This window comes from Eumetopias jubatus, unplaced genomic scaffold (genome assembly GCF_037043125.1).
Source record: "Eumetopias jubatus isolate StellerSeaLion01/CBP00866 unplaced genomic scaffold, mEumJub1_p1.0 scaffold_6, whole genome shotgun sequence".
Lineage (NCBI taxonomy): Eukaryota > Metazoa > Chordata > Mammalia > Carnivora > Otariidae > Eumetopias > Eumetopias jubatus.
The window spans coordinates 74,866,960-74,893,607 of NW_028274812.1; the positions used below are offsets into that span (position 1 = coordinate 74,866,960).

A 26,648-nucleotide genomic window follows, 5' to 3' on the forward strand; every position below is an offset into this window, starting at 1 on the left:
TTTTAATAAAGATAGCTAAAGAATTTACTAGAATGGCATCATATATATAAGGAGCATAAAAATGTTATGTTCCTTTCAAGATTTGACCTCACTCCCACATTTTACTTTAAAATTTTTGCTCCTTTTGCCTTTAGTTGATTTCCAGAGCCCTGAAATGGTTGTTTTGAAGGATTTGTTCTGCTCTACTGTTGCTGTTTGGGGAAAAATTTTCCCAACCTCCTCACTCTGTCAGGCCTTTTCTCCCTTAATATTTTATATGGATAAAAATTCCTTGTTATTATATTTTACTGTTTTATTTTATCATAGACTTTTTGCAGGATTATTTTCTTTCTTCCTGAAATATACCCTTGAAAAGTTCCTTTAGTTGAAGTCTTTTGGTTTTTATTTATCTGAAGATGTCTTCGTTTCAACCCTACTTAAAAAAAAAATTCTTTATTTTCACTTTTTTTAATTGAAGTATAGTTGAATCACAACCTTACTCTTGAAGAATAGCTTTGGTAGACATGCTATTCTAAGATGACAATTATTTTCTGTTAGGCCTTTGAAGATACCCACTGTCTATTGCTTCTGTTGTTGCTATTAAGTAAAAAATATTTCGTGATTATAGGGCACTCGTGTCAGTCTTCGCACACTGAGAACTTACGTTAATCACTTAGTTCTGATAACAAACTTATGATAATATGCCATTATTATTCTCATTTATTCTAGTGGAGACATAGAAGCACAGGACAGTTAAGAATACAGAATAAGTGAGGACAGGATTACACCCCACGAGCTCTGACTCTAAAGCCTGTGTTTTAAACCACTGCCACACCCAAGTGAATGCATAAAGAGAAAGATGAGAGATAAATATTACTAAGTATTAAAGATATTTAAAAACTATAGTGGGTGCCTGGGTGGCTCAATTGGTAAGCAACTGCCTTCAGCTTGGGTCATGGTTCCAGGTCCCGGGATGGAGTCCCACATCGGGCTTCCTGCTCGGCGGGGAGTCTGCTTCTCCCTCTGACCTTACTCCCTCTTGTGTTCTCTCTCTCTCTCAAATAAATAAATTAAATTAAATCCTTAAAAAAAACTGTAGTAACGAAAACAGAGGCTTTTTTTTTCTGGATAAAGAGATCAGTACACTAATCATTACCACTGGACTATTATTACAAGGCAGCATCAATATGCTGTGCCTTTTTTCTCATATGTAAGATAATACTACTATCTGCATCATAGAGTGGTTGTAAAGAATAAACAAGTGTATACAGACACATGCATATTACTTAGGAGTGAAAAAATATTTGTTGCCACTAGCAATAGTAGAATAAAAGAGGAAAAGCACAGAAACCAACCCTACTATATAACAGAATATAGTATCTGGTTACAGGTCATGAGAGGAAATGGTAGACTATTGCTGGCATAGTTGGGTGAATTGTCTTTTTTTCTTGAAATTCTATTCCCTAGACTTCTGGGATGTCATACTTTTCTGTGCCTTCTCCTAAACATGTGATCATTTCTTCTTTCTCCTTGGTGGCATCCTCAGCTCTTAAACATTGGTGTTTCCTATTACTCTGTCCTTGGCTACTGTATATAGGTGTGTGTGCCTCCTAATAGAGTCTCAATCATGCTCACGGTTTTAATTGTCAACTATATATACTGACTTGTAAATATATAAAACAGAAATTTTGATTATCTTTTTTTTAAAAAAGTACCTCAAAACAGTAAAAACAAATTATACCAGATACAGAGATTATTTCCTAAATTGATGATATCACTAGAAGAAGTTTTTGATTAATATTTAAGTAAACGTTTGTGGAGAAGACTGTAATAAGCATACCATCAAGGACAGCAACTATAAATAAGAAGATCTGACTACAAAAAATTTAAAATTCCTGGGGCGCCTGGGTGGCTCAGTCATTGAGTGTCTGCCTCCGGCTCAGGTCATGATCCTGGGGTCCTGGGATTGAGCCCCGCATTGGGCTTCTTGCTCCGCGGGAGACCTGCTTCTCCCTCTGCGACTCCCCCTGCTTGTGTTCCCTCTCTCGCTGTCTCTCTCTCTGTCAAATAAATAAATAAAATCTTTAAAAAATTTAAAATTCCTTTTGTAAAAACAAACAGGAACAGTGTACATGATTAATGGCACAGTATACTAGAATAGGGAAACCATATGCATGTGTAGGAGACAAGTGAAGAAAGCAAGATTTAAAAGGATTGGGAAACATTAGGAGTAACCATTGGGTGTACTAGAAGGGAAAGCTGACCCAGAACAAATAAGAGGAATCACACATAGAGCAGCAGTGGGAGTCTAGCCCAGGGTAGAGACCATAAATTGGTAATAGCAAGGATGTTCATGGCTATATGGCTTTCTCTGGCAACGCTTAGAATCTTGGGTTATCAGTAATGTTAATTTCTTTTGCCTTGGCTAGGTTAGGTAGGTGGATGATCATACGAATAAAGGGTCAGACAAGGAAGCTGTTCATATCAGAAATAAAAATCTGTCCAATATACTTCAAAAGCTCAAAGCCCTACAGTGTTTGGCCATTGCTGTAGAATGAAAACCAGAACCCTAGGCTTGAATTTTAGAGTTCCCAATATAAAATTCTGACCTTTTCTTTTAGTACACCCTCACATGTATCACCACATGACAGCCAAATAGGGCTTCTTGCTATTTTTTGAAAAATGTTTTCTCTTTGAGTTTTCACCTCAATTGTGCTGCTTCTAGTATTTATCTGGCTTGTAAAAACCTATATCTCTATTTTTGAAATCATAGCTGTTCCTTAAAACTTAGTTCATTTATTACCTGGTCTGTGACCCCAGCTAGGAGTGATATCTGTCCTCTCAACATCTATAATTCCTTGTTTATATCACTTTTACATTACTTCTTATTTATTTCAAAATACTTTTGTTTCTACTAAATTTTAAATTATTTGATGGTAGGGACTGTATTTTTGTCATTTTTTTATTTTACAGTGCCAACACAATGCTTTTCCTGTAGTAAGTATACAGTGAATATTTGCTGAAGGACATTGTATTACATATTTATACTAAGTAGCAAGATAGGACCTTTAGAAGAAAATGTTTTGTCTTTTCTATAGGCTAATTTTAAAGGTTTATTTTTATATGTTATTTCACAGACCTCTTCTCATGTGAATGTTTTGTCCCATAGGTATGGGATGAATTGCCTTATTCAGTTTGAAGATTTTGCCAATATAAATGCCTTTCGTCTCCTGAAGAAATATCAAAACCAGTATTGCACATTCAATGATGATATTCAAGGTAAGCTGGATGGGGAAGGAAGTGAAGATACCAGACAGGAGGGCCCAGATACTCCCATGAAGTTTAAGAATAGATACAATGGGAACAATCGAATAACCTGGAAAGGAGTGAGGTATTCTAATATAGTATTTCCATGAAGGATTAGATCTGAGTGATGGTAAGCACCAGCATGGAACTTTGGAGGAAGACAGTCAAAGTAAAATAAGACGAATGCTATTGGAAATGAGGTGGTCAAAGAAAAGCTTAACTGTAAGATGAGGATGATCATGTTTCTCTATCCATAGTTTGTTACTGAGAACAAATATTCATTTGTAGTTTATGAACTAAAATGTACTTTACAAATATAATTTTTAAAATTCACTATGCTTAAAATCTGTGGTGTGACATAGCTAGATAAATGTGTTTAAAAATGATGAGTCTCTGTACCTTTTGGGGCACACTAAAGTAATGGGTGGAATCTTTCTTTTCCCCAGATCCTTTGTGATGTTAATCACATTGTTACTTTAGTGCCATTTTCATGACAGAGATGCTTTACATTATTTCAGCTTTGTTTTCTTCTTCTTTTATTAAATTTCTTTTTGAGTATTTATTCATGAGAAGTGAATATTTGGAGGATTTCAGAAGGGAAGAAAAGAGTCTAATTTTACAGAGCTATAGCCCTAACTTGAAGATACTTGTATAATGATAACGTGCCTTTGATGCTGCAAACATAGATTTTGTAGGCCAGTGTCTGAGTCACTTACCAGTCCATTTTGCAGTGGTCTCTAAAATATGTTAGGGTCGCCTGGTTGGGTCAGTTGGTGTAGAGCATGTGACTTTTGATCTTGGGGTTGTGAGTTTGAGCCCTATGTTGGGTGTAGAGATGACTTAAAAATAAAATCTTAAAAAAAAAGATAGCCACATAAACTATTGAACAAGCTGTCCTTTCTTTAATATTCTTATCTTTTGATTTTGTGGGTCCCACAGAAATGTCCATGCAGAAGTTAAAAGACTAATATTACATACTTTTGAACCATTATGCAGAATTAATAGACATCAGAGTTCAGTTTAAGACAAAGAATGCTAAATTCAAATCACCAAACAAAATGAACATTTTAGAATTAGGGTCAGAGCTCCCATCAACTAGGACTAAGAATTTAGAGGTCAAGGCCTGGGCTGCATCAGCATTAAAGTCAGGAGCACAGAAAATCTGAGGCCGATGCTAAGCCAAGGCAAGAGCACTACATGTGGAGTTGCCCCAGAGGCTCCACTGCAGAATATTCCCTCCTGCACCCAGAGGGTCACCACAGGGGAGGCACTAAATAATTAATTTTTCACTCCAGCTAATCTGTCCTAAATCTGCATATTTATATACTAACACATAGGAATTTAAGAGTATTACTGCCTTAGCCAACAAAAAGACAGATTTGAGAAAAATGGGCCCAAACTCTGACTAGAGAAAACTTTTGGCAAGTTAGTGGGGTTCTGACTAGAAATGACCAAACTTTTTTGTGCATTTCTCCATACCAAAATAGTGTCCCTAGTGACACTTTTTCCCCATATGTTTCTATTTTACCTTTTTAACCTTATGTTTTTTGCCATTTTGCCCACAATGTAATACTTTCCCCACTGTGGGCATAGAAATTGCATTCCAGTGCCAAGGAAAATAATTATGTAGCTATTACAGCCTCACCATGTAAATAAATGTTTCACACTGAACCCTTGGGAGAACTTTTTTCTTTTTTTTTTTAAGATTTTATTTATTTATTTGTGTGAGAGAGAGACAGACAGACAGACAGAGGGAGAAGGAGAAGCAGGCTCCCTGCTGAGCAGGGAGCCCAATGCGGGACTCGATCCCAGGATCCCTGGGATCATGACCTGAGCCAAAGGCAGACGCTTAACCATCTGAGCCACCCAGGCACCCAACTTTTTTTCTTTTTTTAACAGATATGTTATTTAAAGATAGTTTATGAAAAGTATTTGATTTTAAAAATACTTAAAATTCTATATTAGTGATCTAAAATAATTTTAAATGATAGAGATTATGGTCTTGGATAGAGATTTAGACTCTAATGCATTCTAACTATAAATTATTTTTAACTGGAAAAGTGTGCTGGTTAAATCTATTAAGAAATTGGACATTTAATAATATAATCAGGAGACCATCAGAATTCAGCAAATTCAGATCAAAATAATAAGGTCTCATCCTCTGGTCATTTAAAATCATTATAAAAAGAGTTGTTCTCATTATGGCCTCTCTGGAATGGCTATTCTCTACCATGACACTGTAAATATTTTATGTAGAAGTGTTAGCCATAATAAACTAGTTTGATTATTAAGATTATTTATTTATTTATAAGATTTTATTTATTTATTTGACAGAGAGAGGGAGGCAGGCAGAGGGAGAGGGAGAAGCAGGCTCTCTGAAGAGCAGGGAGCCCGATGTGGGGCTTGATCCCAGGACCCTGGGATGATTATTAAGATTTTTTTAAAAATAAGGTAAATATAGCCTAATCTTATACTAAATGCTTTGATAATTGAAAAGATCAAAATCAGACATGGTAGAACAGACTTTTCACAAAAGAAGGGAGACCACTGGCCAGAAAACAGTTTAATAGCTTCAGAGTTTAACGCCACTAAGTTTTAAAAAATGTATAAAACAGCAAATGAGAAACTGATTTTCTCTATCAAGCTAGCAAAGATTTTTATTATAATCCCAGTGTTAACGATGCTGTAAGAAGATATGCACCCTTATATATCTATGGAAATATAAACTGGTACAACTCTTGGGGAGGCAGTGTGTGTCAAAAACCTTAAAAGTCTACAGCTCTTTGATCCAACAATTCTCTTTTTAGAAATTTACCCTGAGCAAATAAAGGTGTGTAAAGAAAATGTACAAGGGTATTTATTTGTTTATTTTAAATATGTATTTATTTTTTTAATTGAGATATAACTGACAACATTGTATTAGTTTTAGGTGTTCAACATAATGATTTAATATATGTATATATTGCAAAATGATTACCATAGTAAGTTAACATCCATTATCACCACATATGGTTACAATTTTTTTCATGTGATGAGAACTTTTAAGATCCACTCTCTTAGCAACTTTCAAATGTACAATACAGTGTTGTTAACTATAGTCACCATGCTCTACATGACATCTGCAGGACTTACTTAGAAGTTTGTACCTTTTGACAACCTTCATGCCACCCCCTACCCCCAATCTTGAGTAATCACCAATCTGTTCTCTATATCTATGAGTCTGGTTTTTGGTTTTTTTTTTTCTTTAGATTCCACATATAAGTGAGCTCGTACAGTATTTGTCTTTCTCCATCTGACTTATTTCACTTAGCATAATACCCTCAAGGTCCATTCCTGTTGTCGCAAATATTAAGATTTCCTTCTGCTGAATAATATTCCATTGTGTGTGTGCCTGTCTGTGTATGTATCACATTTTCTTTATTCCTCCATCCATTGATGGACATTTGCATTGTTTCCATGTCTTGGCAATTGTAAATAATACTGCAGTGAACATGAGGGTGCAGATATCTTTTCAAGATAGTGATTTCATTTCCTTTAGATACCCAGAAGAGAAATTGCTGGATCATATGGTAGTTTTATTTTTAATTTTTTGAAGAATCTCCATACTGTTTTTTCATAGTGGCTGCAGCAGTTTACTTTTCCCCTAGTAGTGCACCAGGGTTCCCTTTTCTCCACATCCTTGCCAACACTTGTTACTTCTTGTCTCTGGTAATAGCCATTCTAACAGACACAAGGTGATACCTCTTGTGGTTTTGATTTGCATTTCCCTGATGAGTGATGCTGAAAGCCTTTTCATGTACCTGTTGGCCATTTATTTATCTTCTTTGGAGAAATGTCTGTTTAGATAAGGATATTTACTGTTATTAACATTATTGTTAACATTATTTTTTTATCATTAATATTATTATTGTTATTTTTTCAATTAATTATACTCTGATCACAAATGATCTTTTTTAAAGCGTGCATATTCTTGTGATTCAAAACAAATATTTCAAAAGAATGATATACCTAATAAAAATTGACATGAGTGTTTTATTTTAAATTACTATAATAAAAACAAAGACATTTAGAAGGTACTTGTCTCATTGTAGAAAATATAGGCTTTAGGCCTTAAAAATAACTTTCCAAACTCATTGCCAGAATTAAAATTTCACATCATGAAAATGTTAATGGCAAATCTTAACACACTAGAGTTGAACAATAAATAAAACCCTAATTATTTGTTTACCAAAAAATCGTGAACTAATGAATAACAATAGAAAGTTAACATTAATTGCAAAAGAAAAGACACATCCAAACAAAATAGTAAAGATGGTTTGTAAAAGGCAGCATTTTATTTGTTCTGTTCTTGATCAGTTGAATGCAGTAAATTATTCTGGAAGAGCCTAAACTCTGGCAGTAATAGTTGTAAAGCAGTGCTGATATGAAGCCCCCCCCAATAGAGTGTTTTGTTCCTGATGTAGATGGCTCCCAGAAGTGTGCACTAAATGGACACCCACAGAAGTGTCCCAAGCTTCTGCATTCCCATACACAGTTTTCACTTTGTGAAGTCATGGGTCATCTCGGTGCCCTCAGGGCCTTGACCTTCTCTCCGGAGGTGGCACATACTTGGGAATGCAGCTCTCCACAGCACTGGGGCCAGTAAAAGGCTGAGCATGGTCACACTCAGGATTAGGAGGTACACCTCTGAGAAACGATGCCTGCTCTGTGTGCTTTGCCCCCAAGATGGAAGAGAACATGCTCCCTTGGGCCTCCGCAGCCATGATCCACTTGACATCCACGCTGGTCTTTAGCAGGAGGAGACAAGAACCAGAGATGCCAGAGCAAACTTCATGATCACCACTGACAAAGTAGGGACTGTCAGGACGGTGAGCTCCTACACCACAAAAGTGGGAAACAGACCTACATATGGATGCCAAGAAAATGATAACCAAGAAGTCACAAATAGGCTTAATTTAAGATAGGATCTCCTCGGTAACCATGTGGCCTTGGGAAGAGATGAGCCCAGCTCTATGGAGACATCCAACAGCTCTGTGACTATTAACATTAAAAAGATGAAGGCAGAGATTCCTAAGATACAAATTTTTTTATTCCCTTTGCTTTCCATACACAGCTTTAGATAATATGGTCCTATGAGGTGAATCTTTACAACAGTTTTATAGAAGAAAAGCAGCATGCATGGAGAAAAGAATCTGACCAACAAGCCCGTATTCACAGGACAGCTATGACAATACTGAAATCAGTACCGGCCCCTGCTTGGATAAGTGTCGGCAGGCCAGCCATGACTAGGAAGCCCAGCAGCACATTCTGCACTTGGAGCATTTCATGCAGCATGGTCAGTGCTACTTTTGCACCCCAGGCACTACCCATGATGGACACGAAGGGTATACTCGATAAGGACAAGCAAGTAGAAATAAAGCTGCTCTGAGTGGGTCTGATCTGTAAGAGGTGTCCCCAGAATAAGCCAAATACAATCACTAGTCGTGTCATATGACACAGTCCTGGTAGGGCAATCTTCCCTACCTTTCTTAGCTTTGCTAGGGAAAATTCTAAGCCAATAAGAAAAAGAGTAAAGAACCCCAAATTCTCCTAATGTCTCCACTTGTACAATAAACTTAATCCTATTTAGTCCTGGAGTTCCCAAGTGTACCGCAAATAGTGTAACGAAACATTGTAAGCGGTCCTGTTGCGAACAGCTGGCTACAAGTAAAGATAGCATTCCTGTGTTAACTGTGTTCTTTGCAGAGTGGTGCGACTGGGTTGTCACTCTCTGGGGTTCTGGGAGTCAGCACGCTAAGACCCACATCATACTCCATTTCTCATTTTGTGCGATTTTGCTTGGAGTTGAACTCTTCCTCCACCCTCAGAACTGCCTCAGAATTGACCCCTTCTTTGACCAATGCATTGTCATCGAAAGTGTATTCTTCCATATCTTCCTCAGAGCAATATGCTGCCTTTCTCCCATCCTCAAGAATATCATCAGGGATGGATAAACTTTTGTTTTGATGTTGTGTATTTTTGAGGGTTTCACCTTGGTGTTTTCCTGCTGCCGGAAGTCCCACACATTCTGTCTTTTCCTTTATTATAGCCTTGCACAAGGCCTCCAGGTGCTGCATGCTGCTCTCCTTCTTGCTCACATCTTCATAATCTCCTTGCAGGGCTCTCTGGAGGCCATAGATAGCCTGGAAGACTGTGCATTTTCACTTCGATTCAGCTCTTTTTGGAAAATTTCAAATGTGTGTGCCTGGAACATTGTTTCTTCATCCCACAGGCCAGCATCTTTTTCCACTTCTCTGATTGCCCTTTTCAGTTGGTAAAGAACCACAGTCTTTTAGCAAAGATGCCCAGAGAGTTTTCTGCAACTATGGAGGACCCACTGCTTCCTCTGAGTTCTAACTGCCCCTCTGCTTCATCAAGCTGTAACTTGATGGCGTGTTCCGATACCTCTTCTGGTTCCACAGCATCCACTAGCACATGAAGCATTAGAAGCAACATCCAGAAGTCATTTTTTTAATCCCTTCGTGATCCAATTTTAGAGGATAGTGCAAGACTGTCCAAAGATTTCTCCTAAGCTGAGCTTGCATTTTATTTATTTTTATTTATTTTTTATTTATTTTTTAAGATTTTATTTATTTATTGGACAGAGAGAGACACAGCGAGAGAGGGAACACAAGCAGGGGGAGGGAGAGGGAGAAGGAGGCTTCCCGCCGAGCAGGGAGCCCAATGCGGGGCCTGATCCCAGGACCCTGGGATCATGACCTGAGCTGAAGGCAGACGCTTAACAACTGAGCCACCCCAGGCACTCCTGAGCTTGCATTTTAGAGACCCATTTTCAGCTGATACCAAATGGGGCACCTGACACCACACGTAAGGAATTCTGGAGCAAGCAGTGTGAGTATGGCTGGAGCAGAGCCAATGAGTCCAGCATCAGTTACTTAGCTTCTTTGTAGCCTGGCGCATCCACAGCATGTCCTGAGTCTGGGTCAAACCTTCCTATATCCCTTTCTAGGTGGCAGGTGACGGGGCTGCCCCCCAGGGCAGGGGAAGGAGATTGGGTTAGGTTTGAGGATGGCCCTCACTACCCATTGCCCTCTCTGGAATGCAGTCTCTATTGTAATGTTATTTTTAATAGCAAAAAATGAGAACCCCTCTAATTATCCAAAAATAGACATTAAATAAATTATGACATATTATGGAATATTTTAACTATACAAAATACTTTAAAATATGTTATTGACATGGTACGATAGTCATAAGATATTTTTAAGTGACAGAAAATATGTTAAAATAATAGGCATGGAATGAGATTTTTTTTACAAATTAAAATTTTCTTTAGTTTGCAATATCAGATGTAGAGAACAGTTGTAAGAATGTTCATGAGAATGTTGTAAATGATCCGACCTAGACAGTCGGATTATAGGTGATCTTTTTCGTCTTTGTCCATCTGGATTTTAACTGTTTAATGCACTTGTTACAATGGGCATGTACTTATGAATAAATTTTTCAAGTGTAAAAAGACAGCACTTTTTACTGAGTTCTTGAGCCATAACACAAAAATACGTAATTTTTCATTATTTAGTACCAAAAACCTGTTGCTTCTATTAGTGTTCTTTTCAAAGTGGTACTGTTATTAGTTAATGTTGTAATTTGGTATTTGCTGTCATCTCTTAGAAGAGACACTTTTCGTGTTACCACTTAATCGATACCAGTTATATGAAGGAATATTAGATATAACTGTATCATACAAGATAAGTTATACAGAGAAAAAAGGAAAATAGTATTCTGATGACACTTCTTCCTCTTACTTGTAGATTCTAAGTTAATACTCAGTTAATTTAACGTTAATATTCCAAAGGACTTTATTTTACATGTAGACACCATAATTACATTTCCCTGCATTTCCGCTAAGATGTCTTTATCTTAAGACAAAAAACTGTGTAGACTATTTTGCTATATTAGAATTTGTCAAATATTTATCCAAAAAAAGGGGGGGGCACATGAATTAGAATGCAGGACTATTTTGTCAAATATTCTTTTTACCAGAGAATTTAATTGAGCAGAATTTTTCAAACACGACTTTGCTTTCCTAATAGTGAAACCAGACCAATTAGGAAAAACTCATGAGTATTATGAGCAAAATAAGTCAATCAGAGAAAGACATGTATCCTATGATCTCACTGATATGAGGAATTCTTAATCTCAGGAAACAAACTGAAGGTTGCTGGAGTGGTGGGGGGTGGGAGGGATGGGGTGGCTGGGTGATGGACATTGGGGAGGGTATGTGCTATGGTCAGCGCTGTGAACTGTGCAAGACTGTTGAATCACAGATCTGTACTTCTGAAACAAATAATACATTATTTGTTTAAAAAAAAAAAAGGAAGATAGTAGGAAGGGAAAAATGAAGGGGGGGAAATCAGAGGGGGAGATGAACCATGAGAGATGATGGACTCTGAGAAACAAACAGGGTTCCAGAGGGGAGGGTGGTGGGGGGATGGGTTAGCCTGGTGATGGGTATCAAGGAGGGCACGTACTGAATGGAGCACTGGGTGTTATACGCAAACAATGAATCATGGAACACTACATCAAAAACTAATGATGTAGTGTGTGGTGATTAACATAACAATAAAATAAAAAAATTAGTGGATAGCTTCTTTTCCTGTGTTTTAGCCTCTTCCTCTCTACTGCCTTCTTCCCATGCTTAAACTGCTTTAATTCTGAAAATAATTGCCTTGACCCTAACATTCTTTCCTCCAACAGCCCTTGTCATTCTTCCCATAAAAACATAAAAATAAAATATTTTTCTTGACCCTGTTTCCCTCCCATTTCCATCTCCATCTCATTCTTTTCTTACCTACGCTCTTCCAAGGATTACTGTACACCTGCTGTCTCTGTTCTTCATCTTTTATTTATTCCTCGGCACACTGCCCTCCAGCTTCGGCTCTAGCATATATCACTAAAATGGCTCTCTGAAAGGTCATCAGGACGGAATCGCCAGATCCAGTAGTTATTTAGCATTTTCTTTCTTGATTGACCTTTCTTCTTTTGTTGCTACTTCTTCCCTTTGGTTCCATGGTACCATATACTTTCTTGCTTCCCACTCCTTTTTGATCATTTTTTTTTTTTTTACTTAGCCATCTTCCCCTGTATCACATTCTTCTGCCCTTTTCCCTGAATGTTTATCTTCATTTGGGTTCTCTCCTTTAGCCACTCACTGAATAGTGTTATCAATCCACATGACCTAAATACAACTGCAGGTATTCAAATTCCAGAGCTTTATCTCTGACTTAGATTTCTAGGCTGAGTTCCAAACCTGTATATCTAACTACCTTCTTGACCTTGCCCCCCGAGCAACACACAGATAGGAAGCACAAGCTCATAAGTTCAAAACTGAACTATTTTCCTTGCAAACTTTTTTTCTAGTCATCCAAACAAGAAAACATATCGTTCTTGACTTTTTCCCCACCCATTCTATGCATTTAATCACACTAAATCCTGTTGATTTTTATCTCTTAAATATTTCCTCCCTCTCAACTTGCTTCTCTCTTGGGATTGTTGCCATATCCTCTCTCCTCAGTAATTGCAAGACCTCCTAACTTGTCTACATACCACCAGCCTCCAACTCCCAAATCTACTCCCCCCCCACTGCTCTCTGAATTTAGACTCTTTCAGCCTCCATCTGTTACCTGTAATAGATTATAGTTATATAATTTTATAGTTATATAGTTTATAATTTTAGTTTTATTTATGTATATAGTGTATATATACATTATATATTTATATGTATATAAAACCATATATATAATTACTGTTAGTATGTAGCAGAAGGCCCTGCATGATCTTATACCAGTTATATGAAGGAATATTAGATATAATTGTATATAATGCTTCTCCAGCATCAGCAACACTATAATACCTACAGTTTCATATGTGTTCTGTGTTCTTGCTCCTTTTACATTTTGGGAGGCTTGGCATACAAATGGAGTTTGTATTCTGGGTCGTTACTCTAAGATACTTGATTGAGCCATTTCCTTAAGGAAATCCTCCTTACCAGTCTCCTCTTCTTTTTTTTTTCTCTTACACTGTTTTCAGTCTCTCTCTTGACATTAGCTTTCTTTTTTTTTTTTTTTTTAAGATTTTATTTATTTATTAGAGAGAGCATGAGTGGGGAGGAGCAGAGGGAGAAGCAGACTCCCGGCCTCCCATCTGAGCAGGGAGCCAGATGCGGGACTTGATCCCCGGACTCCAGGATCATGACCTGAGCCAAAGGCAGACACTTAAGCAACCGACTGAGCCACCCAGGCGCCCCTAGTAGCTTTCTGCTAGGATGAGCTTTTTGCCAGTATTCTTTGAGCCAAGTAGGGGAAGATTGGGGGTCCTCCATACTGAGTATGTAAATTTGCATTTAATCTTCTTGTTTTCAAGTACGGCACCCTTGCACCCAATTATACCTGATGCCTGACAGTTATGTCTGTTTTCTTACAATTCAGATATCCTTTCTAGAGAATAAACTTGTAGTTTTTTAAATAAACCTCCAGAGTGTGGAGGGTTAGCCATCTGCGAGAAGGTGAGAAAAATGGACCTAGGTTATAACTACTTCTCAGCAGATTTTTGAGCAGCCTCCTGTTTTTCGCCTCTTCTTCATCCGCACTTTCAGAGGTACTTGGTGCCCCCTATAGCCAGGCCTTTTGAGAGTTCTGCTTTCTCAATCCAATTGCTTCTTAGCATTCCCCATGGCTGGCCAAGAATTCAGCTTTTTCACATCTACTCTCTGTTGCCATTTGCCCATCTGCCTTTTAGCTTCTAAAATTTTGTTAACTATCCTCTTCTGGTTCCTTGATCTTTTTTTTTTTTTTATTTTAATCGTCTTTCTGTTGTTTTAGTAGAGTATATTTGGGGGAGGGAAAACTAAATTATGTGTTCAGTCCCTCATTTGGCCAGTCCAGCCTGCCTCCATGTCTTTGCACATGCTTGCCCTGTCGGAGGTCCTTGACCTCTTATGTTAATCCTTTGATACTGTACTCTCGGGTAGCATATACTCCTAATGCTGTGGCCCCTGATTCAACAAAATTACTTCTGCTCCCCTTGCTTCTAGTTCTGTCTGATCTATTTAGTTAATGGCACATGAGGATTATAATTATTTGATTACATATGAGTCTCCTTTGCTAGTTATAGTAATTCTAATCAGATTTAACAAATTACTGCATTAGTAAACATCCTTTGATCAGTGTTAAATACTAAGTACTCTAAAAGTCATAGTACAGAGATAAACTTCAGCCTGTCTTTGCGTAACTAAAAATTTAGTTTTCAATCTCAAAACAAAAATTACTTTGGAACAATTTATTGTGAAACTTGCATTTTTGTGCAATATTGTCTTGCCCCATTTACTCCCTTGACTGTAGTGAAATTTAAATCAAAGTAGTACCAGGAAGTAGGTCTAGGACATGTGCAAGAATCATGTTCAGTTAAGTTTTTGGTAGTGCTAAAAGTGTCTTTTTGATTTTTATTAACCAATTCTATGAAGAGAAGTTTATGTCCTCATGAGATGTTTTAAATAGAAGGCTCTGCCATCCAATGTAGACAGATTTATTTTCTCTTATTTGAGGTAATATGTACAAACTTAAAACATCTTGGCTTTTAATACACAATGATCCAGCATAACCATAAAAAGATGTCACCACATTATAGTTTGGATCTCCTGAAATATTTTATTCTGTCTGTTCTTAAATGCCCAGGTCTATTTAAAATCAAAATGATAATACAAACACAGTGATTGCTGATAATACTTCAACTTTGATTCTTCAGCTGGTTAAATCTTGTGGTTCTGGTAGAATCCATAGAGACCCTTAAAATGATAGAATCTCGGGGTTGGAAGGGAGATTAGAGTCCCTCAAATCCAGACTTTGGGCCAGTTTACTTCAAGAAGCCTGAGATTGAGATAGCTTGAGCTACTATTAGCGAATGACTACTTATCTAGTTACTGGATACTTAACACCTCTCTAAAGTTCTCTTTTTTTCTATTTAACAGCTCTTGTGAGTCTGTCGTGTTGTCTTTTCTACATAGATCGCTGTAGTTTTACATAGGCTCTCATTTTATTTATTGTATTTATTATTTTTTTGAGTATAGTTGACCCACAATGTTATGTGAGTGTCAGGTGTACAACCCAGGGATTCAATAACGCTATATGTTATGGTGTGCTCACCACAAGTGTAGCTACCATCTGTCACCATATGGCACTATTACATTACCATTGACTATATTTCTTACGCTATGCCTTTTATCCCTGTGACTTGTTCATTCTATAACCGGAAGCCTATATCTCCTACTGCCCTTCCCCCATTTTGCCCATCCTCCCTCTCTGGCAACCATCAGTTTGTTCATTCTCTGTATTTATAGATCTGACTCTACTTTTTGTTTGTTTGTTCATTTATTTATTTATTTTGGTTTTTGCTTTTCTATTTTGTTAATTATAAAGGCAAGTTTCCCCACCCAAACCCAGAAATCAGTGATAAGAATAATAACAGGAAAAACCCCTACACCATATCATAAAAACCCGCGAGCACAGGTGAGGTGTGTCCTGGGGGCAGGGAATGGACAGAGGCCCGGCCACCAAGGATCAGGCAGAGATATCGGGGCGTGGAGGCTGCCATCCCCTCAGCCTACTGGCCTCCTCTGGGTCTTCACCAGCAGGAACACAGCACGCAAACTTCAGTGCAAGAGGCTCGTAAACCATGGCACTGTTCTTGGAGCCCATGACCAGGTACTGGTTGTCAGAAGACACATCACAACACAGGACATCCGTAGGCTCCTCTACCTGAAACAACCTTTGTGGAGAAGGTGCCGCTGTGCAGTGGATCGCCTCATCCATGTGGTCACAAAATAGCTCCCACAGAAGGCAGACTTGAGGTTGTGGTGGTTGACGGATAAGGACTGCCTTAAACTTCTCCCTCTGGTGCGTGTGGAGAATTATGATATCGCTTGTTCTCAGGCCTACTAGCACCCCCTCACTGGGGCCGTGGGTAATGCTAAGATCTCATGCCGTAATTCATGCCGCTGCAACCTCTGGTAGCTCCTCAGGTCCCAGGAATATAGTCTGGTGTCTTCACCTCCTGTCCAGAACTTATTGCCTGCGATGTCCACACAGCGGGACATTTTGTTTTTTAGATGCCACACATAAGTATTTGTCTTTCTCTGTCTGGCTTTCTTCACTTAGCCTAATATCCTCTAGGTCCATACATGTTGTTGCAAAGGGCAAGATCCCATTATGGCTGTGGAATACTCCAGTGTGTGTGTGTGTACACACCACATCTTCTTTATCCATTCTCCTCTCAGTGGACACTTGGGTTGCTTCCAAATCTTGGCTATTGTAAATAATGCTGCAGTAAATATAGGGGTACATATATCTTTTTGAATTAGTGTTTTCATTTGTTTGCAAATATATCCAATAAGAGGTTAATATCTAAAATATGTAAAGAACTTATACAATTCAACACCAAAAAACAAATTATCTGATTAAAAATAGGCAGAGGACCTGAATAGACATTTTTTCAAGGAAGACATACAGATGGCCAACAGACACATGAAAGGATGCTCAACATCACTCATCATCAGGGGAATGCAAATCAAAGCTACAATAAGATTATAACCTTATACCTGTCAGAATGGCTAAAATAAAAAAGACAAGAAATAACAAGTGTTGGCAAGTATGTGCAGAAAAAGGAACCCTTGTGCACTGTTGCTGAGAATGCAAATTGGTGCAACCATTGTGGAAAACAGTATGGAGATTCCCCCCAAACCTAAAAATATAAATACCATATAATCCAATAATTCCATTGCTAGGTATTTCCCCAAAGAGAACAGGTTTTCATTTTAAATAATGTATAGAAGAGAAACCTCTACTTAATATATGACTTACCACAGTTCATACTTTATTATAATAGTGGCTCAAAATTGCAAGCATTTTATTTTCATGTTTTACATTATTTCTAAATAAAAAACATGCGACACACAGGTCTTCAATAATTATCATTTATTGTGATCTTATTTATGACTACCAAATTCTACAAGAAAGAAACAAAGAACCAAAGAATTGAAAAGAACAAACATACTATACTGATGGTAAAATGCTTAATTCATCTTTGGTACTTGGCATATGTAACACTTCATCATTGTGTCATGCATCAAACCTATTCTAAATCTTTTTTTTTTTTTTTAAACCAGATATGGGTATTTAAAGTTTAACTAAGTTTTGCTACCTTGGTGAGTGATCTAGGAATCGTTATAGGTAGAGTGTTATTTAGAGGAGTAAAATGTAGATACAGCTGGAAAATACTGCAGGAGGGTCCAAAGTTTTATTTCAGACATGAGCCAATAAAGTAGTTGAGCTACATAATTACGTTTAAAAGCAAGAAAACTGCTCTGTGATCTGTGAAAGCTTATATGTCAAAGTAGTAAATGTAGAACTGGTGAAGTTTCTGTGACCCTGGGGCATGATGAAAACAACTCAGTCTTCATCCTAAATAAATTTTACATTAATTTTGTCTAGCACATTTGGAATCCACCCATGATTATTACAGGTAGGAAGCCAATTAAAGGACACATAACATCAGATTTTAATTGCTATTAACTGTCAGTTTTTCAGATTGAAGATTAAAAGATTAAATTCCAAATGTATTGAAAACCTCATTACCACCACCACCATTATCAGCAAGCATTTACTGGGCACTTACTTTGTGTAGACGGGATCAGCAGTAGGTTTCAGAGTCCCTAGAATAATTAGGTGGGAGAATCTAATAGCGCTTAGTACTGTTTTGTCTCACACAGTGCAACTAATTTACAGATGAGGGAACTAATATACAAAATAATTTCTCTAGGGGTGCCTGGGTGGCTCAGTCAGTTAAGCATCTGCCTCAGATCATGATCCCAGGGTGTCCCTCTCCCTCTGCATCTCCCCCAGCTTGTGCTCTGTCTCTCTCACTCTCTCTCAAATAAATGAATAAAATCTTTAAAGCAAAACAAAACAAAAAAACAAAATAATTTCTCTAAATTCATCCAGCTGGAGTCCACATAAGAATCCAAACCCCATGCTCTTATGCATTAAATCACCACATTAAGTCACAGAATCTTTTTGGGAAATTATCAAGAATAGTAGTGAGTGGCTATCCTAAAATATTGATGTCAGTAGCCTGAGAATTTCACCTCATCTATAATCATGGGGTCGGACAACCGCAGGTTCCCTTTCTGTACCAGTTACCCTGTTGTGTGATGAGCTAAAGATGTGAATAAAGATTGCAAGCTTTGGATTTGGCAGGATCTGTTTGAGGATCACTGCAGACGATTTCTTACTTGTTTCAGGAACAGCGTCTGTAGCAGTGGCGGGCATCCTTGCGGCTCTTCGAATAACCAAGAACAAACTGTGTGATCAAACAATACTCTTCCAAGGAGCTGGAGAGGTACCTGCCTTATACAATACTTTCTTTCCCTTAAATTAATGAACAGACTTCATCTTAATTATTCATCAATTTGAAGTTTGAGGTATTCTTTCAATTTTTAGTATATTGCAGGCTATAGGTTTTATTGAAAGATTCCCCAGTTAAGTGTTGAGGCATATTCATTTGTCATAGGAGACTTTAGTATAGAGGTATACTTTATACAATCTTAAATTTCTGGAGATTATCAAATGGTGGCGTGGGTTTTTGTTTTTCATATTTTGCGGGAACAAAAAAGTTTACATTGTGTGATTATGTATAAAAGCCTTTAAGTATTTAGGCTCTTATATCTGATGCTTTTAGTATCCTCCAGTGGCACATATGAGTTTTCTTAATTTGACTCACGAGTCACTGCGCACTTATATAACAATATACAAGTTTTTAAGAGAAAAATATTTGAATTGGAGACTTGTCGTGCATTATAACTGTTCACATGCAAAAGAACCAAAACATTTACAGTTGCTGGAAGGAGATGGCAGCAAGACAAAAGTAGGCTGTTTTCTGTTCTTTTTTGCTATGAGTTAATCATTTGAAAGAAGAAAACTAGACTCCAATGATAATTCACCCCCCAAAATAGAAATTAAAATGTCAATTGAGTTTGAGCTTCTTGTGAGAAAACTGCCCAGATCTGTTCAGAATTATAGAATGTAATGAATGGAGAAATACTTTGTGGCTATATATATTTTAAGAAGCTTTAAATTTTCAAATTGAATATGATTGGGGTGCCTGGGTGGCTTAGTCGTTAAGCATCTACCTTTGGCTCAGGTCATGATCCCAGGGTCCTGGGATCAAACCCTGCGTCGGGCTCCCTGCTCCACGGGAAGCCTGCTTCTTCCTCTCCCACTCTCCCAGCTTGTGTTCCCTCCCTCACTGTGTCTCTCTCTATCAAATAAATAAATAAAATCTTTAAAAAAAAACAAATTGAATTTGATTAAGTGTATTACACTGGTAGAAATTGTGTAGAGTTGGTTTTGATTTTACTTGTTCTTAAAATGAAATACACAAAACTGATACTTAAATGCCAAGATGTAAACATGTCAGAGTATTCAGAATATAAATCACAAGTTCATTTTCACGTCAAAATAAAAATCAAGGCTAAATTACATCTTATTAAAATTTGAGTTTTTTATTTGTGTGGCTGTTACATGCTGTATTTAATTTTAGTCAACTTCTTTGAGTTCAAATTCTTTGAATTTCCAAAGGGTTTTTGATGAATGGTACAGGCCAGTTCTTAATACTCAGCAGGGCAGAGGTATTCATGGTTGGATGATTCAAAACTGGCACTTGTTTGTCCCTGAAAAGGTCTTGGACATTCACAGATTATCACAAAATTTATCAAATACCAAAGAAGTTGATTCCTTTAATCTTGCAAGAGATTTCACAGTACTTTCTTTGTCCAAATTAATAGAGTAAATAAATGCTTGGGGACAGAGATTTTATGGGTTTTATTCTATTGTCTAATTGGTCAGGTTCCCATCCAAATGACCAGGCTTCATTCTTCAAATTCAATTAGAGGAGCTGGGGCCCAACAATAAACAATACAGTCCAATAAGCAAGGCTGACCAGGTCATTCTTTTAAGTTCAGTATTTCCTCATTGGAGCAAATCTTAATTGCATTAATAGGATTAAAGATGGTGACAGTCAAGGATATCACTGGTTTATCTGTAGCTATAGAGCAAGCCACATAATAGTGGTTCTGTTGTGATAAGAAAAGTAAATAATTGTCCTTTAGCTTACCCCAAATGTGACAGAAATACTTGGCTCCCAGTATAAATGAATGAATATAACTGTTTCGGTCAGTAGATCCATTCTCTTCTTTCTTATTAACACAGATAAAATGGAGTGAAGCATAACTCTTGATAAGTTATTATGTGGAACAACTTTTTAAAGTTTTGTTTTCATAACGTTCTTCACAGGCTGCCTTAGGGATTGCACACTTGATTGTTATGGCCATGAATAAAGAGGGTTTACCAAAAGAGAAAGCCATGAAAAAGATATGGTTGGTCGACTCAAAAGGATTAATAGTTAAGGTAAGAATTTGTCATTTTCAACTGAATAAAAATTAATGTGCCATTCCGGATGCCCATCTCAAAGATTACTACTACTTCCACTTGTCCTACCCCCAACACTGGTTAAATGCATAGCCATTATGCATGTATGACCATGTCATACAATAATACTGATACTCTTCTGAAAAAGAAGACTGGCTCAGCTACAGAATTGACCCGTGAAGTACAGAGGCCCCTAACAACTCTATGGGTTGTCAGTGCATTTGAATTAGTCTCCAGAGGAGGCAGTTTGATGCTGATACAGCTGAACGCCTAGGTATAGCTCCTTTTATTTAGGGCTGTCTGTCAAATTGCACCCTAACTAGGAAAAAAAAAGAACAAATGATGAAATAGCTACTCTTCAGCCTGCTACTTTCTCTTGACTAAATTCTTGAGGGTTTGAAAAAAAACAATATTTGAGAAGGGCTTTAATAAATGGGCTGCTTCAATGTTAAATACAAGGTTGTTTCCCCAGCTCTAATAGAGATAACAGGAACTACTTCGTAGGTTATTGTGAGAACCAAATAAGATTAGGTAGGTTGACCATGTTGCTACATAGTTACAAGACATTAATATTGCTTCTTTACCATCTGTGCACATTAAACACTCTTCCTTAAACCGCCAGAAAAAAATACTTGTAAATTTCCTTTCTACATGAAGATGAATTTTTAAAATAACCAGTGATAAGCACAGACTTCAGGAACGTAATATAGAAGAAGCAAATGTGAAGGTGTACAAACTTTCTGGAAAACTAGCTTATGTGTATCCAAAGCCTTAAAAATTTTATGTTTCTGGGATGGCTGGGTGGCTCAGTCGGTTAAGCATCTGCCTTTGGCTCAGGTGATGATCTCAGGGTCCTGGGATTGAGTCCCGCATTGGGCTTCTTGCTCAGCGGGGAGCCTGCTTCTCCCTCTGCCTGCCACTCCCCCTGCTTGTGCTCTCTCTCTCTGACAAATAAATAATCTTTAAAAAAGATAAATAAAAAATAAAATTTTATGCTTCTGATCCAATAGTTTCCATTGTAAGAATATATCTTATAGTCTAGAGATGTACACAGTCTTTTATGGTTTTTTTTCTTTTTTTAAGTTTTTATTTAAATTCTAGTTAGTTAACATACAGTGTAATATTAGTTTCAGGTGTACAATGTAGTGATTTAACACTTACATATACCTGGTGCTCATCACAAGTGCCCTCCTGGATCCCCATCACCTATTTCACCCATCCCCCACCCACCTCCCCTCTGGTAACCATTGGTGTGTTCTCTGTAGTTAAGAGTCTCTTTCTTGGTTTGCCTCTCTCTCTTTTTCCCTTTGCTCATTTGTTTTGTTTCTTAAATTCCACACATGAGTAAAATCATATGGTATTTGTCTTTCTCCGACTTACTTATTTCACTTAGCATAATACTCTAGCTCCATCCATGTTGTTGCAAATGGCAAGATTTCATTCTTTTTTATGGCTGAGTAATATTCCATTATGCATACATACATATAGGAGGAGTAGGGTAGAGTACAGGCAGGAATCTAGCCAGACTCCTTGGGTGTCTGGAAAATGATGTGGCCATTACTGTTGAAAAGGAATAACGAACAGACCAAGTTTAGGAGAAAGATAATGCAATCCAGTTTGGACATAGCAAGTTTAAGGTACCTTTGCATATCTCATCCAGATATATATATGAATACACACACACACACACACACACACACACACACACACACACACACACACACACACACACATATGGATGCCACATCTTTTTTTATCCATTCATCAGTCAGTGGACAGTTGGGCTGTTTCCGTAATTTGGCTATTGTAGATAATGCTTCTATAAACATCAGGGTGTATGTATGGATTCCTTCAAATTAGTATTTTTGTATTCTTTGGGTAAATACTTAGTAGTGCAATTGCTGGATCATAGGGTAGTTCTATTTTTAACTTTTTGAGGAACCTCCATACTGTTTTCCAGAGTGGCTCCACCAGTCTGCATTCCCACCAATAGTGCAAGAGTGTCCCATTTTCTCCACATCCTCGCCAACACCTGTTGTTTGTTGTGTTGTTGACTTCAGCCATTCTGACAGGTGTGAGGTGATATCTCATTGTAGTTTTGATTTGTATTTCCCTGAGGATGAGTGATATTGAGCATCTTTTCATGTGTCTCTTGGCCCATCTGTATGTCTTCTTTGAAAAAATGCCTATTTGTGTCTTCTGCCCATTTTTTAAATTGGATTATTCATTTTTGGGGTATTGAGTTTTGTAATTTTTTTAATGTATTTTGGATACTAACCCTTTATCAGATATGCCATTTGCAAACATCTCCCATTTTGTTGCCTTTTAGTTTCATTGTTTATTTCCTTTGCTGTGCAGCTTTTTATTTTGATGTAGTCACAATAGTTCATTATTGCTTTTGTTTCCCTTGCCTCAGGAGATGTATCTAATAAGAGGTTGCTATAGCCAATGTCAAAGAAGTTACTACCTATGTTCTCCCTTAGGATTTTAATTGTTTCCTGTGTCACATTTAGGTCTATAATCCATTTTGAATTTATTTTTGTGTATAGTATAAGGAAGTGGTCCAGTTTCATTCTTTTGTATGTTGCTGTCCAGTTTTCCCAACACTATTTGGTGAAGAGACTCTTTTTCCCATTGGATATTCTTTCCTGCTTTGTTGGAGATTGACAACAAACTCTTCGGTTCCATTGATCTATGTGTCTGTTTTTGTGCCACAGTGTTTTATGTTTAAGGATGTTATCACAGCATTACTTAGAATAGTGATATGTTTTATTATACAGCCATTATAAGAGTAATATGCTGTCTTAGCTGAAGAAAAAAAGTAATATGTTGTGTTTACCTAAATAAAGGATGATTGTGAAATAATTGTGGAGTAGCCAGATGAATAGAATATACAGTCTTAAGGTTTTTTTTTTAAAGAACAATAAATAACATTAAAAGATTAGCAATATAATGTTAGATGAAAAAAGGAAAAGACCATGTTATATGTTACTATTTTATTTTAAAAATTGAGTTGCATTGTTGCCTGGGTGACTCAGTTAAGTAGCTGACTCTTGATTTCGACTTGGGTCATGATTCTGGGCCATGGGATTGAGCCCTGTGTAGAGCTCCATGCTCAGCGGGAGTCTGCTTTAGGTTCTCTCTCTCCTTCTCCTTCTGCCCCTTCCCCAACCTTGCTTGCATGCATGCACGCTGTCTCTCAAATAAATAAATAAATCTAAAAAACACTGCGTTGCATATAAAATTACAGAAGTAAATGTATAAAATATGTATTAGCTTAAAACATTATTTTTAATGCCTTTCTGTATATTCCAAATTCTTCTTAGCAATTGTGTTCTTTTAGAGCTATAAAAATTTTTTTTAATTAATACAGACTTTGCTTTAAAGAGTGTATGCATAACTCTTTGTCGCTTATGAGTATCTGTAAGGAAGTAAAACAAGACAGGCAGTACTTTTACAATATCTCCTGAGAACCAAATAATCATTTTATTAATTGTATTAACTTGAAATGTAATTTTTTATAATATATAAGAAAGCATAAAGTTTAAAGTTTTTTGGCTTAAAAACTGCTATGGCTTTCAAGAATCAGCATAAATAGAAAAAGTTGTACATTGTGGCCACTCATATTATGGTCATGAAATGAGATTTACTGAATGAAATTACCTCTGGGTCAGGCTCTGGGACTCAGTAAATCCCTTGATTTCAGGAGGCTCACAGACTAGTGGGAAAAACTCAAAACAAGCTGAAAGTTATGTCTCTATATGAAAATGTTATAGAAATATGTCCTGGGCACCTGGGTTGCTCAGTTGGTTAAGCGACTGCCTTCGGCTCAGGTCATGATCCTGGAGTCCCGGGACTGAGTCGCACATCGGGCTCCCTGCTCAGTGGGGAGTTTGCTTCTCCCTCTGACCCTCCCTCCTCTCATGTGCTCTCTCTCTCTCTCTCTCTCTCTCTGATTCTCTCTCTCTGTCTCAAATAAATAAATAAAATCTTAAAAAAGAAAAGAAAAGAAATATGTCCTTAGTGCCAGGGGTGCCCTGGAAATGATGTTCCCAGCTGCACTGACGAGAATAATGAGAATGCCAGGAGGGTTGCTAGAAAAGGTGTCTCTTCACCTCAGTTTGAAAGGAAGAGTTAGGAGTTTATCTTGAGTCTCCATGAACATCTGAAATGCCTCCTATCTGAAAGTGAGACAGGGAAGTATAATGGAAAGTTCGCTAGGAGATCTTGGCTGAACCTGTGGATCATGTCTTTCATTTCTGTGTCTTCAAAGCTCTACATAGTGTCTAGCACATAATTGACAGTAAATATTTTGTTAATAAATGAATTGATTGATGAATGGTCTTCCAGGCAGAAAAACAGCATTTGCAAAAAGAAACATTTCACTATAAGAGGTATTTAGGGATTAGATTTGAAAGGAAGCAGAAGGCTCTTCTAAATCCTGGCAATGAGCAATTGAAGCAACTTATACAGAGGAGGTTTGTGTCTTGTCAATCTAGGCATTGTGGAGGATGGATTGAAATGAGGTGTAACTGAGTAAAGGAAACTGGTTACAAAGCTGTTGTAGTAATACAGATAAAAATTAATTGGTGCCTGAAATAAAGCAGTAATTATGGGGGGTGAGTAAAAGACATTTGATTCAGTAGATGTTTAGCAAATAGGATTGGCATGCTTAGTAACCACTAAATATGGAAGGAGGAGTAGGGTAGAGTACAGGCAGGAATCTAGCAGGACTCCTTGGGTGTCCGGAAAATGATGTGGCCATTACTGTTGAAAAGGAATAACGAACAGACCAAGTTTAAGAGAAAGATAACGTGATCCAGTTTGGACATAGCAAGTTTAAGGTACCTTTGCACATCTCATGGAGATGTCCCCTTGGCAATCAGAGGTACAAGACTGATGCTCAGGATCAGGGTCTGGGCTCCTGGAGATAAAGATTTCAGGAATATCTGCATGTAAAAAGTTGGAGCCATGGAAAAAGCTATACAAATTGCATTGTATTTAGGGATGTAATACATGTAAATATCTTAAAAAGTGAAAGTCTGTGACTATGGATTTCTTTTGTGATTTCTAATGACATTTTTATGTGAAATCTTTATAAAAATATACAGATTTTAGCATCTCAAATAATTTTAGTGTAGACTTACTGAACTGAGACTCCAAATTCCATGGATTATAATACTTAGAATAACTGTGAAGTTTGTTGCCTAGACCTAATCAGTCATTCTTACCTCATGTCTTTTACTTGCCAAAATAAAGAACTGCATATATTCTGCTTGCCAAGATAAAGTTACATTTCAAAAGGTTGTTATATATTTAACAGCTTGTGCGCTATTTAATATTAAAGAAACATGAAGCTTCAATTTACCACTTTTTTTTCAAGTTTTTAAAAAAAGTCAAAATTATGTTGATTTTTGTTGCGGAACTAAGTCTAAGGATAACTAGTAAATTAATATAATCTTGCTTTCAAATTTTCATGACTTTTTGTTGTTCTTTATCCTTAGTACTTTCACAACCTCTCCTGAGAACCAATAAGAATCATTTTATTAATTTTACTAACTTGTCATGTAATTGTTTATAATACGGAAAAATATACCAAACTCCTTCACTTTTTAAAGACATAAAACCAAAAACTAAAAAGTATGGTGTGTGGTTGCCTCGTTTATGGAGTTCCATCATCATCAGACCAGATTATAATTATTCTGACAGTGAAATGGCATTGGCAGTCCGCAAGGAGGGCCCTGTCTGTAGATGCAGAGAGGGGCCCGATTCATCTCTGATGAACTGATGACCTGGCAGCAGTACTGGGCCAGTGCCATGGGGCCA

At 37.2% G+C, this 26,648-nt stretch overlaps 1 protein-coding gene and 1 pseudogene across 1 annotated transcript in view; one reads left to right on the forward strand and one right to left on the reverse strand.

The window, feature by feature from the left end:
- ME1 (malic enzyme 1) overlaps positions 1-26,648 on the forward strand; it is a 191,307-nt gene that overhangs the window by 138,972 nt on the left and 25,687 nt on the right. The window contains exons 7-9 of the mRNA XM_028108075.2: positions 3,149-3,258; positions 18,638-18,735; positions 20,688-20,801. Of these exons, the coding sequence (XP_027963876.1) occupies positions 3,149-3,258; positions 18,638-18,735; positions 20,688-20,801 (322 nt within the window). The remainder of the gene's footprint in view (positions 1-3,148; positions 3,259-18,637; positions 18,736-20,687; positions 20,802-26,648) is intronic.
- On the reverse strand, positions 7,857-9,780 carry LOC114212998 (solute carrier family 9 member D1 pseudogene; annotated as a pseudogene).